The sequence below is a fragment of the Ammospiza caudacuta genome, chromosome 1, assembly GCF_027887145.1.
Source record: "Ammospiza caudacuta isolate bAmmCau1 chromosome 1, bAmmCau1.pri, whole genome shotgun sequence".
Lineage (NCBI taxonomy): Eukaryota > Metazoa > Chordata > Aves > Passeriformes > Passerellidae > Ammospiza > Ammospiza caudacuta.
In genome coordinates, this window is record NC_080593.1 from 37505287 (window position 1) to 37525870 (window position 20584).

The 20584-nt window shown below is 37.0% G+C and overlaps 1 protein-coding gene across 1 annotated transcript in view; it reads left to right on the forward strand.

The window, feature by feature from the left end:
- KCNH8 (potassium voltage-gated channel subfamily H member 8) overlaps positions 1-20584 on the forward strand; it is a 175687-nt gene that overhangs the window by 104029 nt on the left and 51074 nt on the right. Inside the window, exon 7 of the mRNA XM_058809446.1 lies at positions 4327-4534. Coding sequence (XP_058665429.1) covers positions 4327-4534 — 208 coding nt within the window. The remainder of the gene's footprint in view (positions 1-4326; positions 4535-20584) is intronic.

Consider the following 20584-nt stretch of genomic DNA (forward strand, 5'->3'; position numbering starts at 1 on the left):
AAGGTTATCAGCTGTCCACTTTCTAATTCCCATAATTTTGATCTTTCATAAACAGATGCACTCAATCTCAATTTCATTACAAGTGAGTTACAGACAAGTACAGAGATGATAGGATAAACACATACCAAAAAACACCCCAACAAACAGAAAAGAACTAGCCAGGAAGGGTCCCATACGAGGTGTCATGCTTGATTTTATAATTTATTTTCATTTCCTTCAATGAACTCTCTTTTCATGTCATTTATTACATAAAGAACCATCAATCAAATGCTAGTGAAGATGCTTTTTAGAACCTGATAGTTAGTTTCACATTGTCCACTGTTTCCTTATAAGAAGTGGGTAATCTATTTCAACATATTACTATCTCAGTTTATCCCTTGCACTCCAACCAAACAGCCAACATAATAATGTTGGCTTAATTTCTATTAATAACTTTCATTAAATTAACCATGTTTACTTTTACAGTCAAAGAAAAAATTAAAAAACCTGAAAACAAATTTTTGTCCCAAGTGGAAGGACTGATAAGATTTCTGTATTTAATTCTGGAGAAGAAAGTACTATCCAATGATTATTTTTACAATTAAAATATCAACGTTATTAAAAATGCTGCCATAATATGATTAATACACATCTCCTGTCGTACTTTTAAGCTTTTTCCCTTAATGAGACCTCTGTGTGATTCCTTGATGGGAACACATTGCCTTACTGTATCATATCTCCTGTCGTGACAAGACTTGGCAACTGTTAATATAAACCTCAAGATAACAATGACTTATCAGCTGTCTCAAAACACGGGGAGGTGTTAATCACACTACACTGTTTCCAGACTTCATGATTTAATAAGCCATTTCCTCATGTCTGTTCTCAGATTTTCACTTCATCGACTTTCAGATGTTGCCTCAACAGAACGGTGAGAAGGGGCATCAGGGAGCATCTCACCCCTTTGCTGCTCAGGCCTCGGCACAAGGGCCAAACTTTTAGAGACGCTCTAAATTCTGCAAGCCATAGGTATAGTGCCATACATACCTGGGTATGTATGGCACAGATTTGTCACACCCCACCTGGAGACTGATGGAGCCAGAGTGCATATAAATGCTGTGGAGTCGTTTGCTGGTTTTGCATATATTCTGAAAGAAACATAAGTTAAACCGTATGAGTTGGCTCTACTGCCTTTACACCTTACCTGGATTCTGCCTTAATGTTAAAATCAGGGACTCTTGGGAGATCTGAGACCACAGACACGTTCCTGCCTATCTTCAGTGCCTGCCAAGCTCCTTCCATCCCTTTGTTCATCTGACATGAAGGTTCTCTTAATATAGGGAAATATGGTTTCAAATGTTGCCATGAAAACCAGGCCATTAAGCCCTAGCTATAATGATTGAATTGCTCCTTTTTGAATAGCTATCAATGTTTTTAGGGCAATAGTATCATTATTTGAGGCAAAGCAAATAACCAGGTGGACAAAAAATGATTAAAATCTCTCCCACCAGTCATTTCTTAAAATTTATATCCCATTTCTTCATTAATTCATTTTTTGTGTAGGAGATGATTCTTCCAAGCAGAGAACTTCATCATTGGTTTGTAGCAACTTTATTTGTTGTCAGTAGTTCTCAGGACTATGCTGATTGAGTTTGTGTTAGTCTCAAATAAAATTCTGTCCCTGTCATTTTGACAGAAAAAGGTTAACCCAGCTAGTCTAAAACGATTAACAAAATGGAAAATTTTGATGATTTTATATCTGTGGGCAAAGAAAAATCTTTCCAGGCACAAGTATGGGTGCTGACTCTTTATTTTGTCTTCCTAAATTTGTGACATAGAAAAAGAAGCTGCCTGATGGCATTTTAGATCTTTCAATGACATATTGGGCACAATACCAGAGGAGCATTTGGCATGACTAATGAGAAAATTCAGTGCAATAATACATGATTAATTACATCTGTGTTCAATTTTATGAAGAAATTATTTTGAAATGGGGCAGACCTTAGGCCTTAAAATGAAACCTGCTTCCAAATTAAAAAGAATATTATGATATATGATTCATGTCTTTGTAGTTTAACAAAAATGGTCAGAATTTAGGGAAGACTGATAACTGGCAGGGCACACAGAATTATAACAGTCCTTTTGCAATTTCTTGTTTGTAGGAATCTTAAAAAAAGAATGAAATAATTTCACCAAAGCAATCATTATTTAATTGTGATGTTTTACAACATAGGTTCCCATGGGAAGATGAAGGGTCCAATTTGTAGGGCATAGCACACATACAATCATTATATAAATAAACATTATACAATTGTTTGTATGTTACTGCTACACCTTGAAGAGCCAGTCATGAATTTATGTTTAAGTGCATTTATGTTATAAGTGCAACAGAACCATGTTTTATTCAAACAAGCTGATGAGAGAGAAGAAAAGGAGACTTTGTGAAATTAATTACCACTGGAACAGAGGCAGTTGGTAGAGTTTCATGGCAGTTAAAGAATAACTATAAATTAAAGCTGTATGACTGTAATAATATAAACCTGGCAATTACTTCAAGTATTTTTCAGCCTTCTGCCCTAGATTTGCAGATATTCTTGGGCTTAAGGCCACAGACATAACTAATTCCCTGGCACTGTAGATGGAGAATGCCATGGAAATGAAATGCAAGAAACGACCTTGTAAATATTTGTGTGTTCAAATGTCAGACCTTATTTTAACAATGTTTTTTGAAAAATGCCATATTTTTTGTTGTTTTTTTTTTTCCTTTCTATGTACATGAAAAAAAATGTAATGGTTCTTGAGAAAAAAAAAAAAACACATTAAATAATGGGCTGCAAATATTGCCCTTTGAAGAGGCTCATGGGAGAATTACTTATGGACAACCAAAACAGTAGTGGCAAAAAAAATTGCTTGTAGGTTCCTTATTTTCTTCTTTACAGGTTTCTCATATACTTAATTCCTGAGAGTGTAATATAATCAATGAGTTGTTAAATCTTTGAAATAATCAAAAACACCTGATGTTACAAAATATGTCGGTCACCTCAGATCTAGCTGTTGGTGAATGCACACCAATAAAATTTAGATTTCAAATTGTTATCTGTGGTAACAGAAAGGCTGAGCATCAGGATATTCTGGATTAGAAAAAGCAAAAGGATATTGATTGAGCTGTGTTTTTAGACTTGCTTTTGGGAGAGCTCTTTACTGTGCTCTGGGAGTGCTGTGGCAAGACACATAAAGTCTGATGCTACTTTTCCAGCTGATGTGGGTATCCTGTATCAAGCAGGCCTTAATCCTACTGTCTCATTAATGGAGGAAGCTAAAAAATGCTTACTGTTATTAAAAATTATGGCTATTTAATCTTAGACAAATACATTAAAACTGTTTGGATCCTGATCTGTATATTGTTTGCTAACTCTGCCCAACAGCTGAAGCACAAGCCAAGTACATTCACAGCAAAACTGTGGGCTGTGCACAATATGGTATGGATGTCAGTTGCAGGATGCTCTGGAAGGGTTGGGGTCATCTAGAGACTGTTTGCTTTATGCTGGAACTCCTCTAAAGCCAGAGCCATACACTTCATAAACTGATGTATACTCACGGTGCTGAGCAGATTAGGTGCTGCTTTTGCCACAGAAACTTTAAGGGCAATAATATTTTAGTTAAGGAATTTAAGAAGCAGTATTAGAAGTTTTAATGAAAGCTTTTTTGGACGATTACTTAGTGCAGAGCAATAAAATATGCCAAGGTTAAATCTCAAGAAAAAATCTGAGGCTTCTCTAATTTCTCTGCTATGTTGTTCTGCAAAATATCTGCTATTTGTTATTGCCTCTTCCATGCAAAATTATAGGCTGGTTTCATCTCATACACAGTTAAATTAGGTCTGCTGTTAGCTGAAAATCATTGTGTGTTTGGAGATACTCTTTTTGTGATTTCATATTGCAATCAAACGATTTTTGGTTAGTTTGACAATTGTGTTTCTCTTCTAGAGCTGGGAAGAATCAATTTTTCACAAGGACAAATATTTATGATAAATCTGAAAGAAAACTGCATGAAAAAAGGATAACATGAAAGATATCCTAGTATTTCAAGTTTGCTTGGTTTATATCAGAAAGAGTAATTGTGTATTTACACATCAAAATTTCATATTTCTTTTTTTAACATCTTCTTTGCTGTTCTCTGCTATCTTAAGATTTATTCCAGTCAGATGCGCAGCTGCATGACGAGTGGGCAACATTTCACAGAGCTTTAGAATTTCCTTTCTTGAAACAAGAGGTCTGTGTGATAGAAGTTAGCTGCTGCCAAGGCGTTTGGGTGCTGACAAGTGGTTTTCTCTCCCCGTTGTCCCAGGTTTCCCTTGTCCACCTTCTGAAAACCGTGCGGCTGCTGCGGCTGCTGCGCCTCCTGCAGAAGCTGGATCGCTACTCCCAGCACAGCACAATCGTCCTCACGCTCCTCATGTCCATGTTTGCCTTGCTCGCTCACTGGATGGCCTGCATCTGGTATGTCATAGGGAAAAGGGAGATGGAGCAGAACAACCCCCTTACTTGGGACATAGGTAAGTTCTTCCTTCCCGCATCGACGTATACACGCACATGTATATATCCATAAATGTGTGTAAATATATAAAAATGCATGTATAACTCACTCAAAATTTCAGGTTTTGCTCAATCTTATACCATTATTTAGTGCTGTTTGTACAGAAAAGGAAGAGACTGGCAGTCTCTGAATTTCTGATCAATCTGAAGAAGCGGGTTAAAATAAAAATCAGTTGGAAAAAATACGAGATGATTTTAGATTTTTAAGAGTGATTCAAAATTCAGGATCTGTATAGGAAATGACTAGGCAGACTGCGTAGACAACTACATTAGACAACTCATCCTGGTTTTGCGAATTAGGAAAATTCATCAGTCAAAACATTCCCTCAAGTGTGCAGATTATTTCTTCCAATGCATTGAAACAGATAGGCCCTGAAATGTCTTCAAGTTAAAAACTTCCTTTGAAATTACTGTTTAGAGGATCTGCAGGCTTAGATTTTTCAGAGCAGATGTTTATCAATGTTTATCATGTTTATTAATGGAATGCTCAGTTTTGGTCCAATCTTTAGTTTGTATCCCAGCCTTCATTGTGATCTGCGTGTTCTACATCAATTCTTCAGCTTTTAAGCTTTTCATTTTTTGCAATGAAACATCTTCCATAAACAAAGTTTATCTAAAGGCAAAACAGTTCCCCAAGAGAAAAAACATTTCGTATGGGGAAAACAGTGCAAACATCTGTGACCAAAAGCTCAGTGATATGCATTCAAACTGCAGATTGCCCTATTTTTATCTCCTTTTCGGAGATTCTTTGGTTTTTCTTACCCCCATTATCATCTGTCTAAATATGACTTAATTATGATAAATATGAGGGAAAAATAACAATCATATAAAAGTTCTTAACCTCAAAGAAGTGAAGATGTTGGGTCAGGAAGAGAAAAAGAAGAAAGCTCAGGAAATATGTGTTTCTAGTTTTTCAGTATGTTACTTAAAGACTTGTGGAGTCTTCTTATTCTTCTAAGTGGATTGTTGATTTGTCTTTTCATTTGTAAACCAGGTCTGTGACCTGCAGCTGAACTCCTTATAGAGAGCAAACTTCTGACAGAAATGACTGCAGCTCTAGGGGAGAATATACAAAGAAAGCCCACTGTGCAAAAATCGGTCAAATACTGCAAACAGAGAAACAAATCCAGATAATAATAATAATGATAATAATGTCTCTGTGGTGAGAAGCAGCTCTGAAGGCACTTTGTCAGCTTATGTAGGCCACAAACAATAGCTGCTTTCAAAGCATTCATTGCAGTCCAAATGATGATGGTGGGCTGCATCCTTGCTCCCTGGGTAGGGCTGCTGGCCGTGCTCCCCATGCTCCATTTTCCCTGAGGCAAGGCCATGTTCAGAAAACACTCCTCATGGGGCTCCTGGCATTTATTACTATGAAAACATTAACCTTCACCCATCAGTTTTGTCCTTTCTTGGGCAAGAGCAGTAATAACCAAATGTCCCAACAGCCTCACTAGAACCAACCCCAGTTCAACTGGAACAGAGACATTTCCCAGAAGTCCCATTTGTGTCTCAGTGCAGGGATTGTATCTGGGTTATCACGAACTGATCATCCCCCAGTGGGCTTCCCAGGCTGGAATTGCTCCTTAACAGCCCCTCACCACCAACTTACCTCAACCTGTGGCAATCAGGGACATTCCCTGGACAGCTGTAGGCAGTGCATTTCCACATTGGGTGGGCCAAAGCACTTAGTGGTGCATGCTCTCAGACTTTCACCTTCTACATGGAAAAAGGGCTTTTCTTGAGCTTACAGATAGGTAGGCATTCTTCTAGGGTTTTTCTTTCCTAAAGGTATGAGTTTGCATTTTTGCCTGGATGGCTGTTCCACCACCTTCGTGGTGGTGGATGGTCTCTAAAATATTTAGATGCTATAAATTTATAATAAAAATGATACTGCAATGACTCCTGTAATGCTCCTACAGATATTCGTTCTAGAGCTAAGTTAAATAATTTACAGCTTTGGGGATTTGTTTGGATTTTTTTGTTTGGTGGGGTTTTTTTAAAATGAAATGGTTTTAAAATGTTAAAGGTTTAAAATGTTAAAATATTAGATACTGGTTGAAAGAAAAGGGCTGAGAAAATTCCAGATATCTGTCATGAAGCACTTGTTTTGCAAGGACCACTCCAGCACTGACAAAATTTCTGGTTAAGCTTATGTGTCACATATATAAGCACAAAAATTTATATTATGTTATTTTTTCAATCAGTACAAATTCTACTGCTCTCCACATGCAAACTACTTGCTGATGCAACACAATGAAATTAAGTCTTGGTCCTCTGTGTACCTTTTGCTATGCTGGTGATTGTATGTAGCCAACCTTTCTTTTTGTCATTTAAGAAAACTTCTAATGACAAGTTCACTACACCTCATAGCATCCACTGGGGATAATTTGAGGGGAGAATAGTAGTTGTAATTTAGAGTATGAGTGATTAAGCAAAGTAAAATGAGGTCTGGAAATCATAATAAATCATAAGCAAATAATGCACACAGGAGAAATCTTGCTTGGAGTATAATTAAGGTAGTATTACTGTAAGGCACTGAGGATATTCTGTTCTCCTAAAGGAAGACCTCAACTGAAAAATTTGTGCTGTTTTGAAGAGCATGTAAAAGAGGTTTCTTACTGCAGGCAAAGTAATAGAATATGATCCTTACTCTTATACTTCAAGGTTTTAATTTTTTAACTTTTAATTTCTACATACCAGAACTGGAGATTCAAATTTCCATCAATGCATCATACACAGAGTTTATTTCAGCCTTTGAGAGGCTTTCTAATGGCAAACATTAAAAAATGCCATAAAAAATTATAATTCTTATACTTTTTTTTAATTAAAGGAAATGTGTCTCTGCCTTGGAAATTCCATTTCTTATTCTTCACTGGAATGTCTCAGGTGATGTCCACTTGTAAACAGTATGGCACCATGAGTATGGATGCTGCAATGTATGGAAAAGCTGAAGTATAGGGATGGGTTTGTCCTAAGAAAGGAAAATCATGTCTGGAATGAAAAGAAGATTAATTTGCTTTTAATGTTTGCTGCTTTTTTTGGGGAGGTAGAGGCAAAGGGAGAAAAAAGCTATTAGCTTTTACTTACCCCATTTAGTGCTTCCTCAGACAACCTGTAGCACAGATTTCAAGACTGAGGTTTGCTAACACTTAAAGCAAACATTTTAAAGCTGCAGTACTGTTAACACAATACTTTGAACCTTGCTGTGCCTTAAGATATGCACCATGGCCCAGATCTAGCAGCATTTGCTTCGTGTATCTATTTCTCTAGCTAATTTAAACAACTGTGGTGCTTAATTTGCATTCGAATAGGGGCAATGGGAGTGATAACATTGTTCCTATGAAAATACCCAGAACAGAAAATGGCATTTGCTTTGTTCTTCCTGGACCTAATTGTAAGCCTTTATTTCACTTTTTGTCCTTATTCAGCCAACATTCACATGGCAAACAATTTAAAAACGTGGTTACATTCACAAATTTAGCCACTTGGTTGTACAGTGAGAAAGGTGAAATGTCTGGGTCTCTTACTGATGGACTGTCCTGACATGGGGGCATTGGGACATAGCGTTAAAAACTGGATCTCTTCTTAGCTCTCGTATTGCTAGATTTAGCTGATTACATTATTTGGAAGATATACACCATGGGTAGTGCTTTTAGATGCTGAAAACCTTTACCTCAGCAAGTTCTCCCATCTTAGGAAAGAGTTGTTCCATGTGCAGCATTTTGACTCTAATGCCTGATAAAACCAAAACTCCTGGACATATAATTCCCATCCATTGGAGACTGTGGTACTGTTCTTGCCCTGCTTTTCCCTTTTGGCATTTTCAGGTCCCTCTCTGTTACATTTCACCTTGTTCCCCCCATTTGTTTTCACTGGTGAAACAGATGTCTCAGGGGACATGGCATGATCCCCACCAACCTGTAAAAAAATAAATTTTCTGTTTGCTGACACAGAGTAGAGGCTAGACTGTGTTTAGGCTCCTGGCTGATAATAACAATCCAGTTCCATTGGATCCCATTTCTATAGTTTAATTGGCATCAGATTTAGGCATGGGCTCTTTATTTGCTGATTGCTTTTTTGCATTAATATATACTGAGCTATATACTATACACTTTAAAGATCTTATTAAACACGAGAAAATTATTTTTCTACCTGACTCTAGAGGAAACAGAAAATATTGAAAATATTTCCTGTTGCTGAAGGCATTCATTCTGTGAGAACCATGTGAGCTGTTGAAACCCGGCTGTCTTGAGTGTAGCAAGCAGATTAGGACAGGGCCAAGAGTCAGGATGCTGGCTCCCTTAGATAATCAAAACTGTCAAGTATAATTTGTGCCACTGTCTCAAAAAAACATTCCTTCCTGTCCACCAGAAATTTAGCTGCAACTTTTTATTATTCCTACAGTAACACAACATTCTGGCTATGGATGGGGTTGTTATCAATGCAAAATACAGTAAAAAAATAACCTGTGTTTTTTATAGTCAATAAATGTTTTCTTTGGAATAAGCTTTAAAACCAGTCCTGTAAAGGGCATTGTTCTTCAGCTGTTTAAATCTTTATTTCCGTTGAATACCTCAATTTTCATCCCAGGTTTTTACTCATTTTATATTCGTTTTTTAATGTACAGCACCTTTGAAAACAAGAACTCACATGTGCTTGTACCACATACTCTGCAACATAAAACTTCCCACACACACTTTGTTTATCACACTCTTGCAGTCAAGAGCCTTTAAAAGGACTTGGATGCTGACTCCCAGTGAACACTCACAATTAGCTGTCAGTGGCAAGGTGCAGGAAAAGGTGCTCAGCGCCTGAGTAGTGCCAGTAGGAAAGGCTGAAAATGAGACTGTGCCTTCAGGGTTTTTCAGTCAGGTGTTATGTGCCTCACGTTGGACTGAAGTGAACAGCTTTAATTCAAGATACTGTCTTCCCCACTGAGTTCTTCAGTAAATTTAAATGGAGGGACAAGGTACTGAAAGATCTCCACGTGGTGCATATAGCAGAGATTCTCCAAGTATCTTAAACATTTAAAGATTGTGATGCTTCTGGCCCAAGGCAGAAGTTGGCTGAAATGGGTTTTCCAAAATGCAGGTGTCCTACATCCTAGATGCAAACTTTAGGTTAAAACCTTGAGTTCAGGTTTATAAATTCTGCCCAAGTCCTTTGAGCTCCCCACATAGCTTCACTCTTGTCAGAATTTTGTAATTCCAGCATCAAGCTGGAATATCCATTAAGAGAGACATTTACCTGTAATTCTCTTGAATTTCAACAGCCTGGGAAGTTTTAGTGCCAGGAAGCTTTTCCCTAGTTTATGCTAAGAAACCAGACGCAGCTGGTTTTAGTTTTCACAAGGTTCTGAGCAATTTTACCAGGAATTCTGAAGGTACAGATTTAAGCTTATCCTTCACAATAGATACTTGTGGCATTGGTGAATTTATTCAGGTTAAAACTCAGGCTATCCTCTTTTCAGAAGAAAGATTATTTTTAGGTATGTATGCATCTGCTAGTTCTTCCACAAATATTGTATGTTAGTGAACTAACAAGTTCCTGGTGTTCTTAGACCCAGCATAGCCCTTAGGTAAATAGCAGTAGAATTCATATGGGAAAAATCAGTGCCATTTTTTCCATTATCAATCAATACAATATGTAATTTTTCAAAGCAATAATTAACTTTTAACTCCTGCTGTTTTCATATTACAGTAAGTCTCAGAATGTACTGCAGAAGCAGGTAAATATGAAGATATTTTTGCAAAGAAAAATTACTTAAATGGATAGATGTGACAGAAGACTTGGGGTGAAAGTTGAGATAGAGGTGGTGTTTATTTTTCTTTTTTTATATATGAATTATCTTCACTATTAACAATCTTAGATCATTCCAGCTTTGTCCCTGTACAACATTTCCTTTTGCTAAAGAATTTAAAACTTGGGTTTGAATGTGATATGAGGACTTTTTACTAAATCTAAGCATTCTTAAAAAACATCTTAAAAATATGAAAAATAATGATATTTTTTAAAATGTGGGATTACCAGTCTGCTTTTGAACCCTTTGAGACTCATGCTTGCAACACATTCTTAGCAACGTTGGTGGCCAGAAATTTAGTTCCAAAAAAAATAAATGAAAACTGAGATTTTGTGTGATCACAAATCTCCAGGTAGTGGGGCTGTCAGGAAAATCAGCTAATAGAAGGCACATGATAAAAGTGTAGTGCTAAGGAATGAAGAGGGTTTGGACCCAGATGATGGGAATGTTTGGGGCATGCAGGCACATGTACCTACTTCTGTATCCAGACCAACCTTCTGGAGCTGTAGCCTGGACCTACATCAAAACAGCTTCCAGTAATTTCAACAAATGCTCAGCTTGTGAAGAGCTGGTCCTAATGATCTCCAAGTGGAGCTTTGGGGAAGGCTGCAGCTGGCCCCTGCTCCTGAGCTGTCTGGCAGATGGCAAGGCTCAGCACAGGTGCCCAGCATGCCCTGGTCTGCCTTAGTGGGAACATCAGTTCCGTTTGTTTTGTGGCACTGTAGGAACTTAGTGAATTCTCCTCACTGCCAGAAAGAGTGCTTGTAAATTTCCAAGGATCTCAGCCAAGAGAGCTGTGCTCTGCGCTAAAATATTGGTCTGGTTTCAGTGCTCCAAACACACATCCATCAGGTTAGAAGTGACACGTGTAGATTTATGAATCCTTGTGCAGAACAAGAAAGAACATCATGCTGACTACACTGCACAGCACTGCACAGATATTATAGTGTATAAAATATTATAGTGCTAGCTCGTTCCCCAGCAGTGATCAATTGTTCACTTCAGTCTGTCATCTCTCTACCTGAATGTTTGACTTTTAATTTCTTTTCCAGTCTGCTTCAATTATGGATTTTCTTCATTTTTAGTCATTAGTGATAACAGAACCTATTCCTCTAGAACTATGGTCCTTTCTGGTTTTGAAGTTGCATCTTTAAGAAAAGGAGTTTTAAAATATATATTTATGTCATACATGAGTGCTGGTATCTTCAATTTAGTAAAATCAATTTTAATGCTCTCTTGACCTGGGGTACCTGTATTGAAGGTTCATTGTTGTGTGGAATAGAAATATCTATATAATACTCACCTGTTTAGTTTTTTGGTGGTTTTTTTGTAGGAAGCAAGGCTGAAAATTCACTGCTAATTAATATTTGAAGGAAATGGTTGATGGTTACCACGCTTGTGAAGTATTTGGAGTATCAATATCTGAGAGAATCAGCCAACTAGTTTGGGTGGTTTCTTGCAGTGTTATAGAAAATAATTAGCCCCTGGAGTGTCATGCAGAAATAGTAATAGGAATAAAGTAGACAACCAAAACAAGAAGATCACTTTGAAGCTATGAAACTTTTCAAAGTACTCATCGTACAAATGACTACAAACAGTACTTATTACATTGCACATACTTTGAAAAAGACAAGGATATACCAAAATTCTGAAGCATTACATAATGATGAAACACTGTAAAGCAGTTCAAACAGAAAATTTTAATCCCAGGAGAATATCTAACATTGGAATGCTTTCAAATAATTTTATTGCTGTTTTTATCCTTAAAAGTTTTAGTCCTCTGTGAAAGTAATGCTTTTATTGTGCACGCAATGCGTAAATTTTCCATTAATTCTTTGAGGTTCACAATATCCAGCCTTGTTAGAACAAATATAAATAAAATCATTAAAATCATGAAGAAATTAGAATTAATGTACTATGTATTTCAAAACAACCAAAAAAATCTTTATTTAAAGTCTGCTGGGTATCTTACCGATTCGTGAAAATAATTTTTTATGTAAAATACTATATATGAGGCCAGATTTGGAGCATCTTGTGGTGTGAAATATTAATGAAAGAAAAGTTTTTCTTTTTTCCCTGATTCGGTTAGACTTTTGAATAAGGCAGAAATGCGAGAAAGTTCATCTGGCTTTTGAAGAAATCCTATTTGCAGATAAACATAGCTATTCATTATTTTTGCACAATAAAAGCAGAGGCACATAGTATTTTCTGTGTCTGTCAGTCAGTTAGATTGAACACAGAGAAATTTAACTGCTGCAAGGGAGTTTCATGTGCAAAACTGTAATCACCAGAACATATGTGGGAAGTATGTGTGGAAACCTGTCTGCACATGATAAAGACCTACACTTACAAATTAAGGTTTTGGAAGGGCTTATAAATTTATATTTTAAAATATTCATAGAAATTAAGTTTGTGGAAATTTTTCATTTTCTATTTCTAAACACAAACCAGTGTGTTTGAGGTGCAGGTGTGTGAAACTAAAATATCATTTATTGAGCTGAACTGAAGCATTCCCTTTGCATTTAGATTAACATCAATTTGTATTTTAGTTGCTCTGGGCCTTAGTAAGCCTTCCCTGCTGTTCTTTCCTATAGGCTTAGTTCCTTGATTAACCTGTATTTTCCTTTACACGCCGTACTTTGCCTTCTGATTGAACCATTTTAAGCAATCACCAAATAGCCCGGGACTGAGATACCCTATTGGATTTGTAGCCCAGAAAAAAGCAGGCATGAAAGTAGCTTATTAAATGGAGTGTGAATTTTTTACATCATTATTAATACATTTCCAAGATTTTGTAACTAATAAAAAAATTTTTGGACAGTTTTAAAGTCAAAGGTAAAAATCTGGCATGCGGATGAAGCCCCCTGAGATTTGACAAAGTGTCCTGCCGCATTGAACTACAAATTACCTGGGTATCATTTATTAATTCTACAAAGCGGTTTCCATCGCAATGGAAAAGCTGTATCTGGACCAATTTCTGCAACCATGGCAGAAATTCTCAGTGCCACATGTAGGGGAAAAATCTGCCTAGTGAACACACCAGAAGAGAGGGTGGTCCCAACAGGCCAAGATCTTTCCACATGGCTTCTGTAATGGGAACACCAGAGAGTATAATTATTGCAAGTTGAAAATATTGTGCATAGAAGCTCTGTTCAATCAATTTGAAGTTTCATCAGAGTCTTTAACCCTTAACTGTACTTGGAACTGTAGATCTTTTGGCTGCAGAGAACCTCCGGGGTTTATTTAAACCAGTTAGATAGTTGAATCAGGACCATCACAGGCAGTAAATCAGGTCAAACACAGCTTGCTCCATCCAAGTCCTGAAAACCTTGACTGGGTACACCTTGTACTAGGGTTACACTACCCTCCTCTGAGAGCTCTGTACAATTTGCTAAAGCATTAGTGTCTCACACATTGGTGTTATAGGAAGTTCTGTTAGAATTCGGAAATTCCTACTTCTGTTTTAAAGCTCGTGGCTTGGCTGTTCAAACTGTAACTTTTCAATCTAGTTGAAACCCACAAAGCCTTTGCTATGTATTTTGAAATCTTTCCAGCAGCTGCTTCAATAGGTGATTGGACTGCCCTTCAGCCCCATCACATAAGTAGAGATCCTAGGGTGCTAGAAAACCATGTTGCATTCCAAAGACATCCCATTATGATGAAAATAGCTTTTCTTTTCTCTTCTTTTGTAGCACATGCCTTAAGTTTTTAATGTAGAGATGTCCTTTGCGTATATTCCTATTTTCTATTTATTTATCATTTTTTCTCTGCCCTTTACCAGAGCAGGTGCTTGATAAAAGAAGGGTTTTCTGCTGCCAGAATAGAAAATTATTTCTGTACAGAAATGAAGAAATTATTCAAGAGTCTTTCCAGTCTCTCTTCCATTTTCCTATACCCTGTAAAATATTTCTGTTCCTTTTGTCCTTTCAGGTGACAGTGCTTAAAGTTACCTAGTACTTACATTCAGTCAAAGAAGCCAATGTGAAGCTGTGAGAATATGTCAATGAATTCTGCAGCATGTAAAGTTTTTCACAAGACACATTCTGTAAAAGTAATTATACCTAATTATTTTAAATTGTTTTTCATTGTCAGCTCTAAGAGAGCTGGAGATAAAAATGCTAATGCTTAGGATTCCCTTATGTCACACACTTCAAAAAGATCTGTCATGTGTGCAGACACAGATGTATTATTTCAGAACTGCATCAGCTTTAAAAATGTAGTGTACTTTTCCATTAAGACACCACCTTTCTTCTTTACTTTTTACTCTTTCTTTACATCAAGCCCTTATTTCACTGCAAATTCATGGGGTTTTTTGTTATCTTTAACTATAATCCAGAGTAGCAGATCCCGTGTTGTGGATCTCCTCCTCACAAAAGCCAGATTTGTTTGGATCTAAACTTCCTCGATTCAAGTGGCACATAATTAAAAAAAAAGAATTGAAAAATGTTGCTTATGTTCTAGAATCAAGGAATAAAAAAAAAAAAAAAAAAACAAGACAAAGCAAGAGCAAATAAAGTGCTAATACCATTTATCATAGCGCTGCCTGTCAGAGGCAGGTCCCTGTTCAACACAGCGGCTCCTTAGATAAGAACACAAAGGGGAATATTTAGACAATGCTGTAAAATCTATGGAGCAAGCAAGGAGAGGATTGCAGCGAGGGTTAGCACATTTAGCTGTTATTTAAACAGCATGGATGTCAGCAATAAAACAGACAAGGAGAAATGGATGTCAGGCAGGCTGCAGCTCTCTGTGCTGACCCAAACTGAACTCCATACTGTCATTATCATCTCCTGTGTGATCATGTGCAGGCCATTCAGATGGAAATTAGTATGGTTATATTGCAATTCTGCAATAAACCTTTCCTTTGCAGTTAGACCTACAGAAAGAAACAGTTTCTGTGCTGGGGCTTCTGCCCCTGTTTTGCCAAACTGGGAGACTGCATTTGAACAGGTAATAGGTGCTGAGAGTTGGCTTGATTTCTGTGGGAAAGATGGCAGGAGAGGGGAAGGTACCACCTGCCAGGGACCACTTCTTGCATTACTCACATTTAAAAAGCAGAGTCTGGAAGTAAACAGCTCTACTCTTGCAGACTGCTGACAGTTAGACAGAATGAAAATATAAGATATGTGTAGAAAATTACACTGATTTTCTAAAAAATATAGTCCTCTTGATATCTTGCTCTTGCAAATAAACAATACTTTTTTTAACAAAGATTTTAAGATGTTGATTACCACTGTCGCTCCTTCCATGTGAATTTATTTGCAGGTTCTGAGTCAGAACTTTAATATATTAACTCTTAGGACTGAGAAATAGTCATAAGAACTGAAAGATTTTATTTTGTATTTCTCTGATGGTGAGACCCGAGCAGTGAGAACAGCAGGGTAGAGGTGAGATTAATTTACCAACTATGCCATGCTGCACACACTTAGACAAAAAGCTTTGGTAACAACTTTAAAACTTACATTCTGCAAGTCTGTGTTGTGTGGGAGATTTTGGCATATTTGAAAATAAGTATTTCATTTTAAAATGATCTCTATTGCTTGTGGAGGAGAGTTCTTATTCCTTTAAAAAGATACGAATAGCCTGCCTGTAGTAGCTCAAAACCTTTCTGGCATGATTTGGACTCCAAACACATAGAGCTGCAAAACAGGTTTCTAACTCTTTAGCTGACACCATTAAAAAAAATCCTCATTACCATCAATATTACTGCAGGAACACCTGGGGTGCTACTTATGGGTCAAGGCCCTCTTGTCTCCATTGCTGAATTAACACAGAATAAAAAGGCTGCTCTTGCCCAAGAGGATATTGCAGCCTAAATATAAGATCAGAAAAGCTCTAACAGATGGGTACAGACTGATGGAGCACAGGGAAGCAAAGAGGGCATAGATGGACGTGCTCTTTGCACTGAATGGATGACCAGCACAAATGTGTCTAATTCCAAACTTAGCTGCAAGGCATTTAATAGCCTGGAAAAAGACAGTAACAGCCAGATTGCCTAAGGAGCAGTAATGTTAAATACTGAAACTCTTTCTGCAGTGACACTGAGCATTTCCTTTAAGAAGATGATATTCACATAATTTACAACTTCTGAATATGGCCTTGCAATTTTATTTCTCAAATTACCAATACATTTAGATTTGCATGATTTACCAGTAATCTAAAAATTAAATTAACATTATACTATTTTAGCAAAAAAAGTGGTTAATTTACTTATGCTGCTATTTTTTTTTAGTGTAAGAACCCTAGGAAAACATACTGGGGAGAACAAAGCAAGATAATTTTCAAAAAATGAAAAAGTGTTTTTCTTCACTCCAAATATGTTAATAGCATTGGAGCTGTTTGTAAACTATTTATAGTAAAACAATAAAACTTTTAATAGAAATAGTTAGCTATAGTAAGTGCTTTGCATGTATTACCTTCTACTATTGCAGAAAGTCGATATTGAAAATTTCCTCATCTTGTCCTTTCTTTGGACCTGATGGTCCAGAGATCTTTTCCAATCTAGTGGATTCTGTGATTCAATGGTGTGGGGAAAGAGAGTAAACAGCTGACTTGCAAAAGCAAGAGGGATTTAAACCTCCCACATTTTCAAACACAGTCATCTAACAAATTACTGTTGAGAAGAGCTGTACTAGCTTATCCCAGATTACAGTTTCAAGAACATTCCTTTTCTAAATTACTCTTTGACAAATGAGGCTGAAGGAAGTTATGACCTAGATCTGCAGGAATGCAGGTGCACTGACCATGCACACTGGAGCTTCTTTGCAACAGTAAGTCTAAATGTTTAGAGAACTGTCATAAAATATCAAGAGGAATGTGTTCCTTTCAGGTCTGCTGAGTCAGCTCTTAAAATCCTTATACATAGCTCTTATAGGTAATATAGACAGGCTTCTCTGCCTTGGAATAAATGTATCTCTCCTGCAAGGGGAATCTTTATTACATTATACTGTGAGACTGGTACAGATGTGTATTGGAGTCCTCCTCAGAAATGTGAGCAGCAGCACTGTCTGATTTGTTTAGCCACCCACAGAATACTAGCTGCATGTCCCAGAGATGCAATCCGCAGCCTTGTGAGGCAGCAAGGCAGCAATGCAGTGCAGGGGTGAGGGGGACAACTCACCCAGAGCCTCATGGAGGTGATAACCTCTGTGTTCCTGCAGAGCATTTGCTGGCTTTTTGGAGACTGTCTTGAAGCTCTGCCCAAAGGGATATCTCCCACCAGTACCACTCCTTTCTTTCTTCTCTCACCAGAATAAACTCCACTTGTAGGCATGAAATAAATTACCTGGAAAGATAATATTTTGCCACATGGTGGAGAAGAAATGTAAACAGCTAATTCACATGAGTTATCTACCAAAGAAGCATCTAGGGCTCTGACTGTGAAACTTTATCTGGGCTCTTCCTCAGGGATTTCTGACAGTAGGAGAAAAAATAAAAGTGCAAAACTTTATTTTGCAGACAAAAGAAGATAGGACATCATCTAGAAATTTTAAGATTTAGTGCCTCAAATATAGTTAGATTCTGTCTAGAAATGTGCAGGGCATGAAATGTGGGAAGCTGTTGGTAATTCATGTGGACTGTGTTTTGTAGAGTATTTATGTAGCATTTTGCACTAGATGGAAGATATTCCAAACTCCAGACTGTTCTAACTCATTGGTAACTAAATATTTTAAAATATAGCTTTCCAACATTGTTTTCTAATAAAATGCTATCATTGTAAATATTTAATATCAGGCCTTTTGTTCTACTATTTTTAAGCCACAAATATGCCCAGGACTGATCAAGCAGAGGCTTTTTGCATTACAAATCTTATGGTGTCTTCACTGGGGTGGATTGCGAGCTTCAAATAGGAGGTACCTCTCCTTGCACTTATGGCTTCCCAAAACAGAAATTTAAATTGTTTAACAGACCACACCTTAATAATGACAAGAAATTACTTCCTACAAGGAAGTTTTGTGCATATCCTGAAGGTGGCATCAATTTTACCATGAGAAAAGAGAAATGCTACTTTTTTGTTCTAAGTAGTGATACTTGCAGATAAATTATCTGATAAAATTCAACTCAGAGTTGAATTTTATCAGATAATTAAAGCCTAATTTTCAGGTTTTCAGCACTTTGTGGGCTCAGCTGTGTTTTTCTTGTTACAAGGAACATTGCAATTAGATCTTAGATATTTTTTTCCTTTTTTGATTCCTTGATTGTGCTCCTCTTCCTACTGAAACTGATTAGTTCATTGAGTATTTATTTCACCATGGAAGTTTCATTTTCAGGGAAAACAATGGGTCAATATCTTGTTATGACTTTGTCAAGTTAGATGAGTTGAAGCTCAGCAAAGTGTATTATTTTAATGCTACCTTTCTAAGTGCACATTCAAGTAGAAATACAAAAGCCAATTTATTGACAAAGAATATTCGTTAGTCTTATAAAAGAATTCACGTTTCAACTCAAATTAACTTTTGGTGCACCTGACAGAGGTTAAGCGTGTATGTAAAAACGCTCTAACACAGCAAGGATTTCACATTTATCTTGGAAAGCTCTATGGGTTATGAAAGTATTTAAGAAATCTGTGTCAATGTATGTCCTTAGTAAATACCTTCCCTAAGGATCTTGGGGATGATACAGTGTCCTCCAGATTATTGCACCTGCAAAGGGTAAGGCAGGCACTCAAAAGGAACCAGATATGAAGGTATTCATGTCACCCACCTGCCTTTGACTGCAGAAGTTTGTGTATCTTGAATGTCCAAGCCTCATGAGCAATACAGGAACCTTTAATATTTATCATTGTTTTTCTCTTCTGACTGCATTACGTCCAAATTCAAACTTTCCCTGGATGATGTTACAGATGCTCAAAAACCAGTGATAAAATTCCCAAAATCTGGCAGAAGATTACAATTTCACTTGATATATGCTCAAACCCTGATTTTTAAATTTCATCCATTAAAAAAAATTTTAAAAAGAAAAAGTAGATGCGAGGGTCTGAATTGTCAGCTTTATTAGGAGTGTGTTTGTGCCTTGGATTTTGGCTCATGACCATCTCTCTCTTCATGTGCTAATTTGGGAAGAGATATAATAAAAATCCTATCCAGTTTCTCTGCAATGGAAATCAAATGGCATATTTATTGAATCTATCCATTCCAAGTGTTCACCTGAATTCCAATATGACAAGGATCCTCAAAGTTGCTACTGGGATCTGTAATTTTGGAGACATGTCTCATCATAGTTTGTCTTTGAGACTGATGTGGCTTTGAAATTCTCAACTATTTTACTTGTAATTTTAAAATATTCCATTTTTGTAGTTTCCATTTTTTGCAAGCTCCCCAAAAATATGCTGTTAATATTATCACAGGGATGTTTAAGTGATGCAGATATATAACACTTACATGAAAGATGACTCGATTTTTGTTTATGGATTAGACTTTAAAGAGGTGAACATCTGAGATCTGAAGCATGAAATCTTATAAAATGTCCTCTCCCCTCTGAAGATTTTATCTGCTGAATAGAAAGAGGCATGGAGCACTTGATGCAAAAGGGATTATTTTTCTCCAATTTTGATTACATATTAAAGGAGGTTTTGAGGTGTTTGCTTTTCTCTTCTTATTGTCTGTGAAGTGCACATGCATCAAGTAAATGTATATAGATTTCCATATATGTCTGTGGAAAATCTTGTGTGGTTTCCATCAAAGTAATATCCCCATGTGTCACATTCTGGCACTTAAAAATCTACTCAGCCAGAGGTTAAGTATAATCTGCTTGTACAAATTTAACATAGCCCTTCATTACCTGGGTTAGCTGATGCAACCAATGCACCAGAAATCTGGGATTATGACCTTAACATAGAAAAATGGGGGAAAATACTAAAATAGACATAAACTAGATTTAGAAGTATACAGAAAATGGGTTTCAAAGGTAAGAGAAAGGCAATGCTATGATGTGCGGAGGGCAGACACCCCTGCCTTGCATTGATCCAAAGCACTAATCCTCATCCTTGCTGCACACATGGCAGCTCCAAGTCAGCACAGCTGGTGTCTGGGCTCTGCTCCCAGGGTCACACAGGGCAGCCTTGAGAGCACCTCTACCACAAGGACTTCATTCACAGGCAGCTGAGGTAAAATTATGTTTCATATATGCCCAGTTAAACCTGTTTCTTTTTTATGCCATGGCAAAAATTTCCCTCCACAACATTTGAATGCTGCAGTAGGTGTTCCTT